This window comes from Opisthorchis viverrini (genome assembly GCF_000715545.1).
Source record: "Opisthorchis viverrini unplaced genomic scaffold opera_v5_413, whole genome shotgun sequence".
NCBI classification, from domain to species: Eukaryota; Metazoa; Platyhelminthes; class Trematoda; order Opisthorchiida; family Opisthorchiidae; genus Opisthorchis; species Opisthorchis viverrini.
Genome location: NW_008752074.1, coordinates 294,994 through 313,145, shown reverse-complemented (window position 1 = coordinate 313,145; position 18,152 = coordinate 294,994). Strand labels below are relative to the sequence as shown.

The 18,152-nt window shown below is 42.2% G+C and overlaps 1 protein-coding gene across 1 annotated transcript in view; it reads left to right on the top strand.

Moving 5' to 3' along the window:
* T265_15271 (hypothetical protein) overlaps nt 1-6,026 on the top strand; it is a gene marked incomplete at both ends in the record, with an annotated part of 28,612 nt that extends 22,586 nt beyond the window's left edge. Inside the window, 2 exons of the mRNA XM_009177355.1 lie at nt 841-1,025; nt 5,801-6,026. Coding sequence (XP_009175619.1) covers nt 841-1,025; nt 5,801-5,851 — 236 coding nt within the window. The remainder of the gene's footprint in view (nt 1-840; nt 1,026-5,800) is intronic.
* Between the last annotated feature and the right edge of the window lie 12,126 nt (nt 6,027-18,152).

Below are 18,152 nucleotides of genomic sequence, written 5' to 3'. Positions count from 1 at the left end.
AGCCCGAGTTTTTCGCACTGTTGGTGTGCCGCTCGTGCCATAACGATGAGTGTATGTCGCTAATTTAGTGCGTAAAACATAAGATTGACGGAAGATCGGGGACTTCGCCTACCTGATGAGACCCAAGGAGGGGGAAATCGGTCGTGGGCTGTCGGAGAATTATCAGTAACCTTATGAGTAGCGTATTACATACAAGCATTTCATCCTCCGAGGTAATTGCGCAAGGACTGTTGTCTGCTTGACAGAACCTACTCTAAGTGAATAAGGAGACTGGTTTCCAGATTTGTACATCACTGCACTTACATTACTTATTTTTTACCCTTGTGATCCATAGTGGCCAGTGCCTAATAGCCGTTTTCTATTTCTTTCAAAGTAATCAAACCTAGAAGCCAATATTTTTGGACGTGTCGTAAAAAACAATCGTTTTTTCTTGCTATAGCAATGTACGTGAACACTTGCGGGTTATCGCGAGTGAGTCAGGGAGCAAGCTCCCTGTAATGTTTCCTGCAATCAATGCTTCCATGCAGAATATCCCAGATCGACATCAAACAAGTTGTATAACAGAAAACTCTCCTAGTCAAAATTTTAGAGCTCAACTATTGAGACAGTGGAGACAAGGTTTTTGGAACAGTTTGGAATACAGACAACCGTATCCTAGGTTCTTACAGATACAAAATAACAGGAAAACACAGAGAAACGCAAGAAAAAGTTAAGTCCAATGTACCATAGTATACAAGATCTGTGTCATATCTAATGTGAGTTTTCCTTCCAGGTCTTCCGAAATTTTACTGGAAACTTTTTCACGCGAACACCGAACTTTCTGGGTTTTTTCACTCACAGGTATTCGCTACCCAATTTCCTGCTGTAAGAAGTACGAAATTGGACAAGATGCTGACAGATGCCCACAAGTATTCAACATTACGAACAGCAATGTTGAAATTGGCTGCAGGTCAAGACTTTACGAAAACACGGTACCTTTGGTGAGCTCCTTGGTTCTGGGGTCGTTGGGAATTCTTGCATTAGAGGTGAGTCAGCTGGGCTGTAACAATCTGCTCATGAATGGAAGCGTCTAGCAAGTCACACATACCTACGAAAAGATCTATTCACTAGCGGACCACAAGATGTGAGGTTGAAACACAGCGCCCAAGTTTATATTCACAATATTTCTGACCAGCCACATGCAAAATGGTCATGCTCCGCTACATATCACGTAAGATTCATAAAATATGGGTTGCTTTAATTAGTTCATGTCAAGGTTAATCAGGCCAGATTTACCCAATTTATTTAATTCAATTTACGAGTTGCAGACCATGCGCCGCACCTGGGACGCGGAGTACACGTCCCAACCAGTGTGAGTAATTCATCGGAGGTGGGTCTTTGCTTCTTCCTGGTATCCTCCGGGTTACCTCAGTATCGCTACTTCGATATTCCCAGCAGACCCGATCAATGCTTCGGAGAAATCAGTGGTCACACACCGATATCTTTCATAAGTCATCTACTCGTACAGGTCAAAACTGTGATCCGCAAATCAGTATGGAACGCAGAGTAGCAGTGTAAACTCTGCTGTTGACGTCAGGTCGGCGCCATAGGTGTTGTTGTTTGGTAAAATTTGCCTTTCCTAATTTGGGAAGTAATCCCATCTCCAGCTACTTCACAACAGTTGAAGAAAACATCTTCATCTGCCATATCGATCGGCTTGTCTGAAAGTGTGAGTTTGGATTTTTAGCAGCACGTTACATATTGAGGGTGTGAAGAGCAAGTCAGAGAGTCCGGCGGGGCCATTTTGGGCTTTTTAAAATGATTTGCATTTTTGAAGAAGCTAAACCAAGGAAATCAATGTCATCCGTTTGCTCAATATTTTGAGCAAACATCCTGCGATTATTTCGACTCACAAGGTTTTCACAGTTAGGCAAAAAATTTAAAACAGCGTGTTAGCAACAAAATTGGATAGGAAAATGCTCTGGTTTTCATTGGTTATTCGAAGGGGACAAGCACTGAGAAATATCTGCTTTACCAGAAAGATGATTTCAGTAGTCGACGAAAAATAAATAAATAAATACAACAATAAAAAGAAATACAATGCACCAAGAGAATAAGCCTAAAAGTGACTTATTCTTTGAGGAAAACTGTTGAGAGTTCTTGAGTGAAGTTTCGGACGCGGGGCACGTTTTCTGTGCTGCATGGCTGCTACCCAGTTTCGTAGTTACCCGCGGAGACTTGCGGAGCGCGGTTGACCCCTCTTGTCTTGTGCCTGTGTGTATTGGGTCAAATTGCATGGTTACTTATTGTGTGCGATGTGAAGACAGGGGTGTCTGTTCTTGTTTTGATAGTTGCACAGACATTAACTTGACTAGAAGTGGTTGAAGGTTGTAAGGATGGCACGTGTCGCAGGCGGCAGCCACGTGAAAAAAATGAATGGGAAATTGTAGTGTGAATGTTGTCGCACAAACTTGTCAGTTAGGTTCATTGTGACGCACGATATAATGAGTGAGCGCTACAGATGGAAGCCTGATCTTGCACAACTGGATGTGATAAAATCTTTTCCTAAAATCGTATGTGCCCACAGGAGTTCGTACGGTGCCCTCATAATGGATATAGATTTAAAACGGACACCTTTGATCACCAGACGCAGCCAAAGTTCATCACGATCGAAAGAGTCAAAAGAACCTTTTAGATTAAGAAAAACATGGGACTCCGGAGTGGCGCATTTCAGGAATTTGTCTCAAAGTACACATCCGTTTGGTGCATCCTCCGCGGGTGCGAAACCAAGCTTGATTCGCACGAATCTAACCTGGTATTAGGTCAACGTGTGCAGAATAAGCCCAGAGGTTTACCTTAGATGTCATGAAAACCAAGCTTATGCCATGATGGTTTTCGCCTGATGTTCATGCAACATTTTTGTGGACCGGGATATCAGTCGAAGCCCCAGATCTGAAGTAGGCTTGTCAAACCGTTCACCGGGACCTCAACACCTTATTTGAAGAATGTCGATGCAGACGATCTGCGGTTCGTCGGTCATGCTTTGTCGGTTTGCAGGATTCATATTTCACTCTGAATTTCTGCCGCTGATGGTGGACTAGTGTTGGTGTACCATTCAGGCCCGCTGGATTTATCCAGCTGTTGTTGTAAAGTCAACCAGCTGAATGTTCTTTGAAGTGAGCAACTGGTCACTGAAAACGATGATTTAAGAAGTAAATCGTTGTCATGTTGACACTTGTTTTTATGTGGTTGGCTGATTGAATCAACTTGGACAGGGCGCGCCTGTTTCCTGCAGCGAAGGTCTTCTCAATCTCCTGGGCCTTTGAAATATACAAGCATTCTTTGTTGTTTTTCAAGCTTTTGATTATTTCGCTGTTTGACGGTTCTGCTTGCGCCATCACAGTAACTAGTTGCTGGTACGGCGTTCCTGGGACCAGTATCCTGCTAGTCTCATCAATATCTAGACTTCATTTTGCCCAGGCGGATGGCTTGATCGAATATTTCTTCGAGAGATGAGGGGATAGCTTCTTTGGACCACCTTTATTCAACCTCCAAGTGTCCCTCGTCATTCGCAAGACTGCGTTTCCAGTAGCTTTCCAGCCATATCAGCCTAATATCCTTGAGTTTGTGAAACTTGTAGAAGTTGATTAATGGAACTGCTCTGCTCTCGCACGTGTAATGCTGGTGAAAAGCGAAGTGATAAACTGACTCGCACAGTGTCATGGTCACTCTCAAGTTGTGTACTCCAGAAGGAACGCCAATCCTCGACTGATGCTCTTGCTCGGTAATTGCTAGCCGCATGATTCGACTGAGTCTATGTCTGTCTCGATTTGACCGTTCGTGTAGGAACTTTGTACTGACGAGAAACAGACGACGTTCTGCACACCATTGAGGAGGCCGCTCCCGATTGTTCGTACATTGATCATCAAATCCGACTACACCACTTAATTGTGCTTCTTATGAACTGCTCGTCTAATGCGTTCATTTATATCACCTCCTAAAATTACAATACCCATCATTCTTGTCAGAAATCTGGATAAAAAACCTCGTCCTTTCCACTCTCAATGGTGCTGTCTGTTTTGACATATGCTGATACACAAACAAACACAGTTTGCCCTACAGCGTAAATACAACTGTTTACTGAGTTCCAATCTAGTATGCCCATTTCAGCCTTGTGGTAACCGCATACACCAAAAGGTAGGTCAGGTCGTTTAGCTGTAACATCCTTCCAGTGACTAGCCTCCATGCCACCCTGTGGAAGCATGAGGGCGGAGATACTGCCAGGTTGTCCAAGCCTAGACAGGGGAAGTCGAGAGGCAGATGTCGGGTTCGAACCACGGACTTTTCGGTCAGTAAATTCGCACTCTAGCCACTAGAGCCATCTCGCAGTGCAGTTTTGAGATCACATTATGTGGCGTCGAACCAAGAAAAGTAGCTTCTCGGGATTTGGCTTCTATGCACTTTTTCAGCACAGTGTAAGACTACAAGGAGATGTTGAATCCTTAGTCATCGGAAGGCAAAAAGGCCTTCATTCAACATTCAGGTAATGTATAACATGGGCACACGAACTAAAGGCGTCCAATTTTCATCTTCTGTGTGACGTCCTTCCTTACTAACCAGTAGCACTTCGTTTGAAAGTTTACCTGCTTTCATTCAGATTAATTTTGCTTCCTTGTAAAGAGTGATGATATATTCTCGTTGGCGATCAGAAAGAGAAGCATTTTAGGAATAAGTGTTGTCGTGACATGTCCTTCAACAAAGGTTGCGAAAGTCCGACATTCTGGTTGGTTTTGCATGCAGGATGGTCATCCAGAGGGTGCTTACAGCGGAGGCCAAATGAAATGTTCTCTGTAATTCTGTGGGCTCACATAAAACATGGAAAAGGCATTTCGGATTGAACCATTTACAAGGTTTGCAGCTAAATGTTAGAAAGCGAAATTTCAAGAGACTTTATGATGAAACCTCACTGGTTGGCGACGTCCACAATCAGAGTTACATTGTGTACTGTACAGATTTCAGATTGGAGAGGGGATAGTCGCACTTGCAGTCTGCACTTCTGTTGTAACCTAATCTATCCTGAGGATGTTGTAATTTGTTTACTATACACCTTTATTGTCAATAAATGTGACTAACCGGTCAGGTACTTCGCCTATCAATCGGGCAATACAGCACTCAATAAGTGATTAAACGCCAGCGCACCTACGGAATCTCGGTGACGAGCAATGCAGCAGTATCTTATCCTGCTGAATAGAGAGCGCGTACACCTGAAATGATCATCACCATCAGGATCTCGAGCTGCTGATCTGAGCTGAGTCCATCCAGATCGGCAAACTGCGAAACGACACGTTTATTCATTAAGACACCTAGAAGAGCTTCATCAGTCGTGGCCCTGCTTTATGCTCAAAATGAACTAAAATTATTGATGTAACGCCAACAACGTTGTAGTCTTCAGAACCAAAGATCCGCTCAGCTGTCTGTTACAATTTAGTGACTGAACGCAGACGCCCTGTTGGTTTATTTTGTCTCGCTATCGTTAAGCTGGCAGATACTCAGTTTATTCAAGGAATCCAACGCAGAACAACGGTATCTACACCCTGTATTTGAAAGAAAATATCTTCTTGATTATTGCAAACAACACTGAGATTGCACTGTTACAACTGTAGTGACACCGGCTGTTATTTTTCCAGTTTTCCGCTATTGCAACCGCTAACCAGACAATAATTTCAAATTAACTTCTGAGTACAAAACGCATCTACAGACGTGGAAGGTATTTCGTACTATTACAGGGTTGTTCTCTTATTATTCCCGACCATCCCCGCAGCTGTTGGTACTATCACTCGCAATGATCAACGTCTGCTGTGGAAACAAATGAGAACCATGTGCGCCAGGACTTGACAACTCAGAATACCGCTTTAACCCCAGATTGGTTCGCTTGTTTTGTCAACATTTTAAGTCGCCTATGAAAAAGTCAAAACTGAATTTTGTGTATACGCTTCATTTGAATTACAGTTGACTGAAAATTCGCGGAATGTTTGCCACTGTTCAATGCACTCCTTTTTTTCGAAAATCAATTTTTGTATTTTCATTCGGACGGAGGGGGGCATTAAGTGCGGATCAAAACAGCGTGATTGTCATCAACATCTCATGGTTCGAAGTGTGTAGACCATTTGGTGTTCCTAAACAATACCCCTTTACTATTCTCCCCCAGATGGAGAATCGTTCACGATCGTAGAATTTCTTGCCACTTATCCTTACAATTCCACCTGAATTTGTAAGTTGAACAAACTTTCTTACATCTAGTAAGACTCGTCAGGAATATCCGCTTTCTAGATTTTTTTCTTCGGAGTTATCGTAAAAAGGCACGCCCTGAGTAGTATGTAAAAAACAAAGTAATCTCAACAGCCAATCAAACTAGAACCTGTGTGTTTTAACCCTGAAGTGCAAATACCTATTCGGGATTTCGCATCCCATTCTGCTTCTCTGAGACTCGAGCAGTAAATGCTTGCTAACCAGTTCTTGGCAAAACGGCGGCGTGCAATGGAACAAACCACGAGAAGACTTTGTCAGCTTGCATCAGTTATTTCGTCGAAAATACACTCCGTTGAAACCAAAGGCAGTCGGTGTAACCATGATGTTACTTTGAGGTTGGCCCACAAATTCTGCAACCCAGGGTGCCTACTAATGTCCGATCACAACAGCCTAAACAGGAGTTTAAACTTTTTAGGTTGAGGTGATCTGGAAATGCGCTGCAAACAAGGCGCTGTTTGCTGTTCCGAGCGATTTTAATCAAAAGCAGACAAGTCTTGCCAAGACGATACGAAATGAAATCGGTTGCCGTCAAACAGGAAGTTGTGCCATCTTCGCGCCTGTCTGGGTGCGACGCAGATGCCCGTATTCGCAGGTAAGTGGAAATCCCGCAAGGCACATCTCACAACCAACCCTAGTGGCTGTCATTCCCTATTCGAAACGCAAAGCTAACATTTTTCTCGCCGTTTTGAGCTGGACTTATTTGCAGTGAGGTCCAAAGAGGACTCTAGGTGAATCTATATAACGGCGTCTCACCTCAGAATTATGCTCGAACGCGTTCACTCTTATCTTATCGGAAGTCGTCATTAACTTTTAATTCATCGTTGAAATTCGTCTAGGGCCATGAATCAAGCCAAATCTTTTTGAAAGATGGAACTGAATTGCTGACAATTTGTACCAACCGGAGTCTTGTTTGTGCACTCTAATGCGCTCGCGCGAATGCAACAAGATCCCAAACGTTTCTACCCTAAACTGGACGTGAACTTTCAAGCAGACATTATAAGGTATATCTCTTCACTACGACTTCTGAAATTAATATCCCGGCTGTGCTATTTGCTGAGGCACCAGAATCATAAAAAAACATCGAGCCAGAATATCTACGCTAGTTGACGCATTTCAAATATTGAAGTTTACAGCCAAGCAGCATTTTAGGGAGTTAAGACCGAGTTTGAATGTGAGCCCTAACCATGTTGAGTTTAAACTCTTTGCTTTACATTGCATGCTACAAATACCCAGTAGGATCTCGACTGATTAGGAGACATACATGGTTTTGAAAATAGATATCAGTAGGATCACTGAAAATTTCACCTGCGATATCACGCGGAGAGGACACCGGAGCTGCGAAACGACAGGGTTGAAATGATTAGTCACAGCAGTCGGATGCAAGTCACAGATCACATGATCACCTGCCTGAACGACTGAGCTATCTCGAGCTCAACTGAAGAGATGCAGTGAAAATCGATGACCACACAACAAACATCGGTCAGCGAGTGGTCAGTAATTGCAATGTAAGATCACTAGGCGTTGGTTGTATCAGAAGAAAAGTGAATTGGCCTCGTTAGAAAAGCCTGAAATGTTTTTTTTTTTTCAAAAATAAACGATTTTCATTAAAAAGCCTAGCAGAAAATGTCGACAAAGCGTATTTTGTCCAACCACGTTTTGTGTGCACTGGATGAGTAAATACAACCGATAATGCGTCGAATAATGGTAAGCGATTCTAAGTTTGCTACTACTACTACTCAAACAGAATATCACGCGGTTTTTTTCTAGACTATCAACAAGCATTTGAAGCAGTTTCTTGAAACATCTTCAGTTTGAGGCGTTACAGAATCTCATATTCTCCTCTAAATAATAACGCCAAAAATGGTGAAATTTCAGGTAAGCATGTTCACTTAGGCTGGTCTGGTTTGAAATATTTGAGATATGCAAACCTCCAATACGAGTGATGTTGCTTGGGAGGAAATTTTGATGCAAAGTTTCCCATTGATGGCGGTGTTTACTTCCTTACAACCCAACCTGTGCAAACGCACCTGTGTGAATGAGGGTCGATAAATTCAATTAGGTTAAGGACAGTGTGTGTTGGTTTGGCTTTTTTTCTACTTGGGCTGTTGCAAACTACTAGGGTAGATTAACCAATGATTTCCTTCCTCAGAAAACGGGATTCCTGGAGCTTCTGATGCACAAGGCTTTTTTGCGGGCAACCGGTTGTGCATCAAAAATGTGAAAACCACCTACTAATGTGTGAACAATCATTGTATTGTATTTGATTTTCAGCGGCATAGAGTTCTCAGAAAGTGTCTTTTGATTGTTGTCCTACAGATAGAAGTTTCACTCATCGGGTGAAGTATATTCTTCCACTGAGCTACTTATATATTGTTGGTAGTGTGAAGAGATTTGGGATCTGAGAAGTCGTTGTTCGAGGAGCCGGTCAACACGTGTGACCACGTGATGTGGATCCCGTGATTGAAGGATGAGCGACGCTATATCCTGCCTAAGTGCGATTTAATCACACTGCTGATCAGCCACTCGTGGCCGAACGGTTAAGTGTTCAAACTACTAGCCGGGGGGTCGCGGGTTCGAGACTCTTCGGAGTTTCGTGAGATGCGCACCGTTCATGATTCCCAATAAGGATGAAACAGCTGTACAGTGCTTCTCGGCTTTTCAGCATAGATTGGCTTCCCTTACAGGACGAAATCCCACGGAACTTTATTTCACTACCTAAGCAAATATTAGGGTACAAGAAAATGGATGGCCTCTTTTGACCGAACATTAGCTTACCACCGTGTCATAAATCTATTATGTTACATATTATTATGAATATCTCATTTATATTATTATATTATTTTGTAATATCTTGGTATATATTGTACCATGTTACGGTACGGTGTATTATCCTTTATTAAATTGTATCATATTATGTCGCATTATATTATATCATACCGTACCCTACAGTGCTATATTATGCTTATTACATTTTATTATTATTTTGTTATTAATGTGTTATTGTGCTGTCATGGTGTGTTATAAAATCTAATTTTCTACATAACGCAATGCAATATGTATTTCGGTTTTTTTCATCACCGGGCGTTAAAAGAATTTTAGCAAACATATTGCGCGACGCTTAGCTAACTTTTATCCGTCTTGCGACCCGCTTACTGTAAAGATGCGTGTAAAGGAAGTAAGGAACCTTTGAAAAATCATGACAAAACGGAAATTCACCGTCACAAGTTGATCAGCAAGCCTGGAGGCCTGGATGCAGATTTTATGTTGAAATAGTGCCGCTAAGTGTTAATCGATCAAAGTAGGTAATGTCTGAGTTGTGGAAGACTTTGGCACAAATAAGCGGTTTTGTAAAATGAACGAGAGTTGGAAACTTAGAGGCTTGAATTTAGAAAAAATTGAAGGGTTTTTATTTCGAGTAATACACTCATTTGCAAATCAATTTCGTTTCCACGAGATACTCAACTAAATTGTTCGTTCAAGTAGGTCAAAAGGTTGATGGAAACTTAAGGACTGCGCCTCCCTGATGAGCCCCAAGAATGGCGAAACCGGTCGTGGGCTGTCGAAGAGTTTTCAGCGATCTTGTGAGTAGTTTCCTTTGTGAAAGTATACTGTGGTATCTCGAATATCGTACCAATTAAAACATGGGGCGGCCTGTGTGCAGTACATTGAGTTGTAGTATATCATAAACGAGAGATTCAGTTGAGTCTCTCGTGAAAACCAAATTGATTTGCAAATGAGTGTATTTCTCAAAGAGTCCAATTCGGTTCAATTAGAACCTAAGTTTGATGAAAACTTGGGGACTTCGACTACCTAATGAGCCCTAAGAAGGGCGAAATCGATCGTGGACTGTTGAAGAGTTTTCAGGAACCTTGTGAATAATTTTTATTTTGGTTTCATTTTTCTGAGGAGTTTATAAAAATCTCCTCCGTGGATGTTACCAACAAGTATAGCTAATGCATTTTTACAGGATATTTTGTCCGCAGACGCGCTCCAAGGTTCTCCTCCTTGGGAAAACTTCTTCCGCAAGTAGCCCAGGGGATGCAAGTTTGGTCCATTCTTTCTACGGGAATTCGACGGTTTAAATTTTGTCTACCCAAACGGGGTACTTAGTGGGGATACATTTTTGACTAGAGATGAATACTTGACGATCCCAATAAAGCAAGCTCGCATAGCCAGCGGAGTGTGTGCGCTCCACTGATTCTCATGTGATACTTTATACTTTATACTTTATACGCCATCCATAAAATCGATCCTCATTTCTTTGGGAAGATTCACAACTCACTTCTGTAGAACATTCTAGCTTTCGCCGTTGAGGCACGGTTTTAGTACACTTTCGGCTCAAAGACTGGACCAGAACTCTTGAATGAAATTCCTATCTGACCGAGTTAATATATCTTACTATCCAACATTACTTCATGCAACGACGCTTACTTGCCAGACAAATTTATGTGTGCTCAAACAAATGAGGACGTGATTGGCTCAAGGTGTTATAAATTTCGAAGGCACACTCAGCAGCAGAGTTTGCCACAAGGCGCACCACTGGTGAGTCACAAGGCTCTGTTCTCTCTCATTAATTTTGATGGTTGTCAAAATGATGTTAGGATTTAGAAGATCGGTTATGTTTGCATTTGCATACTGACCTACACGTCACAGAATTGTGGGTGAGACATCCCAGAGCCCACCCCCTAGGCATCAGAACGTCTACAAAGCCCAAATAATTTATTTATCGTTTTTTGTGGGAAGGGTCAAAGTGACCCTGCCTTATTGACATTTGGAAAGTTCTAGATTCCTATGTGGTTGTTTGACGGTCATATGGTCGTGCGTTTCCATCACTACCAATGAAGCAAATGCGTCGATCAGGGATGCATACCTGAAAGATATGACCATAAATTCATCACCTGGGCAGGTCAGATTGAATTCTTCCTACCAAAAATGGAATTGCGACACCGTACTGCATGTTTACCCCATGTGCATGATGGGCAACTAATCGGAATTTTTGATACTTTTCACCTCAGGAGAAGTATACACAAACCTTTCGTCCCCACAGAGTGCTGGATGCGTTAAAATGTACAATCAAGTAGGCAACAGCGAATCGTTCTAAAAATTTTGTAGTACATGAAAGTCTTGTTCTCGTGGTCTTTTTAGAGTTCAATCAGAGGCTATTTCAACTGAGTGTTTTCATGAATGCTAGTAAAGACTTCAGTCTTTGTCAAACTGCACGTCACTGTTCTAATCCGCCTGTTGGTCATCATATCTAAACCAGACCGATACCAAGCAGAACACATTTCTTGGGTTTAAACCATGAAATGAAGCACAAGGTGCGCCAAGGTACCTCTGAAGCAGAACGTCAGATAGCAGCCATACGGCTTGTCTGAAAGATCCGGTAGTTAAAGTGTCTGTTAATGAACGCCCAATTACGCATTAATGTGGACGCAAATGCTGCTAAACTACAAAGTATCAGACGATCACATACTCGATACAAACAAATTGTGAATGAATCGTGGAACCGTTAATCTAGTTTGTTACTCGATCTGTAGAGGGATAGTTATGTGCATTCACAAGGCGTGAAATGTGATACTTTCTTGTTTGCACTTGAGTGAGTTTTTCCCCGTAAGTCAACACTTTGTGCAGTGTGTAATCAGGTGTGTAAACCCCTTGATCAAATGTGGGGAGAGCACACAGAAACTAACTTTTTTTCACGCTGCACCAGGAGTATTTCTCTCCATTTCCTAATGTTTGAACTATGAAGGTAATCAAATCAATGAAATGTTACCAATGGCGCGAGCTTGTCAATCGCCGGAGGGCTGTATACGCAGACGTGCGCCCCGTTTCCCGACAATAATTGTTTCAGCAACTTACAGAGTCCAGACATTCGTGTCCCGGATACAACCGCAAAACTACAGGTAACCTAATTCCGTGAAAAAGCCATGGAAAAAGCTTCCACATTCTTTGGTACAACTACTCCGCAAAGTGAATTCGGATGTTTTGGGATGGATTTGCTCATCTTCCTCGCCAGAGTGAGAGGCATGTGTAGCAAGTATATCGAGTGGACTCGGTGACCTGGTATTGTAATAAAAAACCTAACTACAGAGGCTTAGATTCACTGGCCGGTTTGAAAACTATTGTGCCGATTCACTATCAACTCCACGTGAGCTATGTAAACCTCGGTTGTGCGCATATTAGAGAGATGTTCTAAGACGGAGGAATCCTTTAGCGATGAGAAACACACAATAGTAGGCGAGACGAAGTTTTCCTCTTGGGAGAGAGGGAATTTTCGCGGCAATTGTTCCTTATTTGTACTCTCAGAACTTCAAATCTAATACGGACTCAGTCTGAACAGCCGAGGTAACTAGACACTGTACACCACACTTCTCACTACGTGGAGATATCACTGAGAGTGTTCCAAGGTTTCTAATTGGGTGGCTGCTGATCTCATTGTCTTGCTCACTAATTTGTTTGCGGTGACTTTATTCCCACACAAGGGTCATCTTGGTTGGACAGCCTTGCAAGGATCGCAGAGCTAAGCCACTAAGATTCGACTGTCGGCAGATTACGCGGTTGCCAGTATTTCCATTCTTTCTGACTCTAGTTCGGTTGATGCTGCATCGTAGGTAATTTGAAAAACTGCTTGGCTTGGGAAACTTCGCACTCCCCGGTGTATAAAAAAGTCAACAGAACAAAGCACAATCCAAAGTTTTCCGATTGTAGTCTTTCGGGTACGCTTAAAAACATGTCATGTTAAACTTAGTAGTGTCTACAGAGGAGCGCAATGTTGAAAAATGTACTTTACATCAAAATTAGTAAACCAGGATGTGTCATGCTGATGCACTTAGCTCACAAGATTACAGCTCTAAAGTGATGGCCGACTAACCAGGCAACGATAAAGCAGGAAGTAGAAAGTTGGTACTCAAAACAAATTTCTAGAGTCCCCAAAAACTTGTCAGACGTCACATGGATGTTGGATATACCGCTGTATTGCTGATACCTACCACTCGACCGCACAGATATATCCACGAATGGAGTGTACCTCATATCCAGTCAGATGGCCAGAACAATGAAGTTTCAACTTTAGTTGCGCTTACAATCATGGGCTTGTGGATGCCCACCAACAACAAATTTTGCTGGCAGCTACTTATGGCGGTGCAGTCAGACCCTGATGGGATGGTCAATTAGGGCAGTAGTTTACTTCAAACGTGCTCTTGGTGAACAATATTGTCATTAGCCGTGTTTTCAAATCATCCGACTCTATTTTCACGCCCGACACGAAACGTTTTATATAATTATGCATGCTGTAAAATAGGTGTAACTGCATCAGGTGTACAACAACGAACTTTATACCGATTTATTATATATTAATCATAATTAGCGCACGGTTTTCTCTTCTCTTTGTTCCTCCACTTAAATTATTGCATCAATAAACCTAGGGAAGAGGGCCTGAGGTCCCTCAAAATTCAACTTTCTTGCACAACCTGGGGTAGAGATCAGTATACATCTCTACACATCTACAATCCAAACGAAACAGTTAAACCAAACTTTCAGTACTCATTCTTTTCACGCAGTCACTTCATATATGGCTTCATAAGGCTGTGGGTGCATCTAACCAAAGTTTTATCACGATCACTGATGCCATAATTGTCTCTTTGCGCATTTGCCCTCATCTGCTCTCACGAAAGAACGTTTATCTAATCTGCGCTACGAACAATGCATGATTTGACTACGCGCATCGCTCCGTTTGATGAAGATCAAAGAATATACCCAGTACTTCTGGCACACTCCAATCGATAGGGACTGCCGTTCGGACAAACAGTGTATTAGTAGGCGTTTTGTTTAAAACCATTTTGCCCAAGAGAAGTGGACTTTTGTTTTTTTTTCCTTCAACGACTAACATGTTTACTAAGGTGACAGCCACCGAACACTTTTGATTGTGAAAACTTTGACTATTTCACCCCTTATATCTTGTCGACTTCTCCTTAGAAACGTAGTTTTCAATGCAGCGCGCACACCATAGTTGTCATAAACAAGCATAATCAACCCCAGCCATGTTTATCCTCGAATTCTCAGAAAAAAACAGGTGACGCCATCGTCCTCAGTAATGTTAGTGATGGGCATTTGCTTAGAAGTCAGCTAGGGACGAGCACAAACCACTAGGCATTCTATACTAGTGCAGCCGCAGATACTACTGATGAGATAAGCAAGTAATATGCGGTTCTTCGTCACTCTCTCCGCGTCTAATGGAAGTTGGGGTTTATTACGAAACTTGTGGAAGTGCTTTGCAGCGTTTGTTTACAACTACTTGATAGTCAAGGTGTATTCACAAAAGTTCAAAAAGATGCGTATGAAACTTTTGATTTCCTGTTCAATAGTTTGTAACTCGTTGGTTTGTGTTTGCTAACAAACGACTTCGCGGCCGAGGGCATTCCTCCTTCAATTAGTATTTTTGATCGTTTTAATTCACCTGCATTAGGTACTTTGCTAAACTGGTTAAGTTGAAATCGTGTTCATTTCACACGCACATCGAAATATATGTCATTAGTAGGCTGACAACCTGTCGAGTTGTGCGAACTTTCCAGATTGGAAATTGAAGGTGGACTCGCGTCCCGGTAGCAACCACAAATAGGACACAACTTGTTTTCAACAAAGAAAGATAACCCGTGTCACGGTTGTGGGATGCTTCATAACTTAAAATATTAAATCTCCCAGTGTGGAGACAGGCGTCAGTCCTTTTTCAGGTTTGAAAAACCTTTACGGACAGTTTCACAGTACATTAGAAACTGAGATTAATGTTGCCAGTTTCTACCAGAAAATGCTGTCAAATTCCCCATCACTTTTCAGCCGGAATGTGTCAAAAATTGACTTCCCGTCTTCTGCTTATTCTGACCTTTTTGTTGATCGTGAGTTGCAATGTCGTTATTATTTAATTACCCACGCAATTTTTGTGCGCCAACGCACAACTTTTATATTACAAGGGAGTCCTAGGTTTCCTATAGAATATTTCACATTATAAGGCATACTACACAACACCGTAACTAGACTGTTTCTTGTTTTTCTTTACAAACTGTTTTCGGCATGTCTGTTGGCTATGCTCGGAATGCTGTGTGCCGAAACTCCTCTTTTAAAGCGCTGAACAATATAATTATGAATCGGACTATGTATATGCACTTTCTAAATGCTTACGTCGTTCACTTCACGTGAGATAGTGTCAGCTAGCCAACAGAATCCGGATTTTTATGGAGAAATAATCGTTTTATGGACAACTTGATGCAGTTTTCACGTAATATTATTATCCTAGCAGGTTAAAAAACAAAATCGAAGGATGCATTGCGTAGGTTTGTGTATGAGTGAAAAACTTTGGCAACTCGTAAACTTAAGAACATATCACTCTATGCCACTTGTGCTGTTCGTTGAACGTCGTATACAACTTAATTACGAGTGTTCATACCAGTGGTTTGGATCCCATATCAATCATATTAATAATTGGACAGGTAAATGATCTGAGGTCCAACACACGTTAGCAACCAGACAACGGAAGAATGCCATTGCGGAGGCGATAACATCAGGGCGAGTCTTCGACTGCTGTACTTCAGATGAATACTGGTGCTCAGGTTGTTCGTGCGTATACCTTAGTATTGTGATGAGTTTAGCAAACGTACACAAGCAAGGGTAAACCTGTAGGAGCACAAGGTGTCGCGCGTTCTGCTATGAGTGCGAACTTCTGGGATCCCAAAAATGGAGATTTTAAAAAATCGCTCAGCTGTGATACCCTTCCAGTGTCTACCCGAAGGAAGCACGAGGACTGGGATAGTGTCAGGTCGTCCAAGCCTAGTCAGGGAAGTCGTGAGACAATCAATATTTTTGGATGAGGAATTGCGTTACGGTGCAGTTGTTGGCGCAGCTGTTGACGCCAGGGAATCACACCACTTGATGTGCTCGTCTATGTCGTGATATTTCAAATATACCGAGACCTCTATGGGCTGATTTCGGGAATTACACTCGTTTGCAAACCAGTTTGATTTTCACGACGGAGTCAACTTAAATTCTCGTTTATAATATTCTCCAACTGGACATAGTCTTCCTCAGGTTTCAGTTGGCATGGTATCCAAGATATCGCGGCATGATTTCATAGAGGAAAATACTCATAATGGCTGTTCATCAGCGGTAAACACAACAAAGTATTTCGCATGAGTCTCCTCTCATCTCATAACCCACGAATTCGAAAAGAGGCGTTGGGGAGTAGCATACCAAACACCTGGAGTACGCACTTCGACTCAGGAAGGTGCCTCTCTCTATTGGATCCACTATCTTCTCAAGGCGAACCATCTTCGTATTGATATTTCAACTCCCCCAGAACATTCACCTACGGATAACTAGCAAGCAGATGGCCTTGTTGCTATAGAGTCACACCTGCCAAAGGCACCGTGCCGCCACATATCTGGGCGGGGTCAACTCCGACCTCAGCTGACCAGTCAACCTATTTAAGTTACTAAAACCTGCGTAAGTTTTAATGGACAGGCGCAAGCACGACTTCTGCTGTGTAAACTTTTGGGGGCTCTTACTATGGTCTTCACCACCGACTTTCCAGAAGAAAACATCTCTTTCTGCACGTAAAGCCGATCTATGCTGAAAAACGCAGAAGCACTTTACACCTGTTTCATCCTGACAGGGTCTCATCATCTCCACGAAACTCCGAACTCCACAGAGCTGTGTCCGAATGGCACTACGGATCAGCCGCCCGTAACGGATGAGACAAACGTTCAAGCTACTAGTCGCGGTGTGACCATTTCGTTTGCAGAAATAATCTCAATCAAACATTAGCGAATATACACTCATTTGCAAACTAATTTGGTTTTTCGAGATACTCACCTGGAACCCAGCTGAATATCTCGTTTGCAATGTTCTCAGGCAACTGAATGTTCTGCACCAGGCCGCCTCATTTTCCAGTCGCTACAATATTTGTGATATCGCGATACATGTATATCATAAGATCGTGGTGTGACCATTTCGTTTGCGGAAGTAATCTCAGTCAAAGATGTTTTTGTGTTCAAAATTTGGTCTCTGAAACATTTGGTTACAACACACGCTTATATGAATCGCCGACCCTAATTTCTAGCAAGACTAGACGAGTAAGAATTCCCCGTCATGAAGGAAACTACTGATTATACTGCTGAAAATTCATTGACAGCTAACGGTCGCTTTGGTCCTTCAACTTTAGGCTCATCATTTGTGAGCGTTCCACGAGTGTCTCTCCACATTTTGTTCGACTTGAACCCAAATCGCATAAAATTCGACAATTACACACATTTGCAAACCAATTTGTTTTCCAGGGGAGATTCACCTAAATCCCATCTGGATTTGCCATTTATGATAACTTTCGTACCCACTGAAACACAAGACAGGTTTTGCACAGCATATTCACCTGCAAAATATCATTAACAAGAGGTCCAGCTTGCACTAAGGAAACCAAACTGATATGGAAATAAGTGTATATTTTGAAGATATCCTTATGCTCAGCTACCGGATATTCTTTTTCTGGCTACCCTTAAATCGCTTTGTTGCTGTAGACCAAACATGGGGAACAGAGTCTCTCCATGCGTTGCATGCTAGATCAGGCAGTTCGGGACGGGTTCTGATGCCATAAGCAACAGCTTAATAGGAACTCTATTCAGCATGAGATATACTGCCAATTTCAAAAGTTTTCAGTTATATTTACAATGGACAAAATCTTTTGTCACAGCTCAGCTCAAAGTATTGTTTCAATGCATTTAGGAGGCGAAACTCTGTTTAGTACATCCCCTTTTCAGAAGAGGTATTCATACTACTCCAGAGGACTTTTTGCCACGGTCCTTATGATCGAAGCAAGAAAAAAA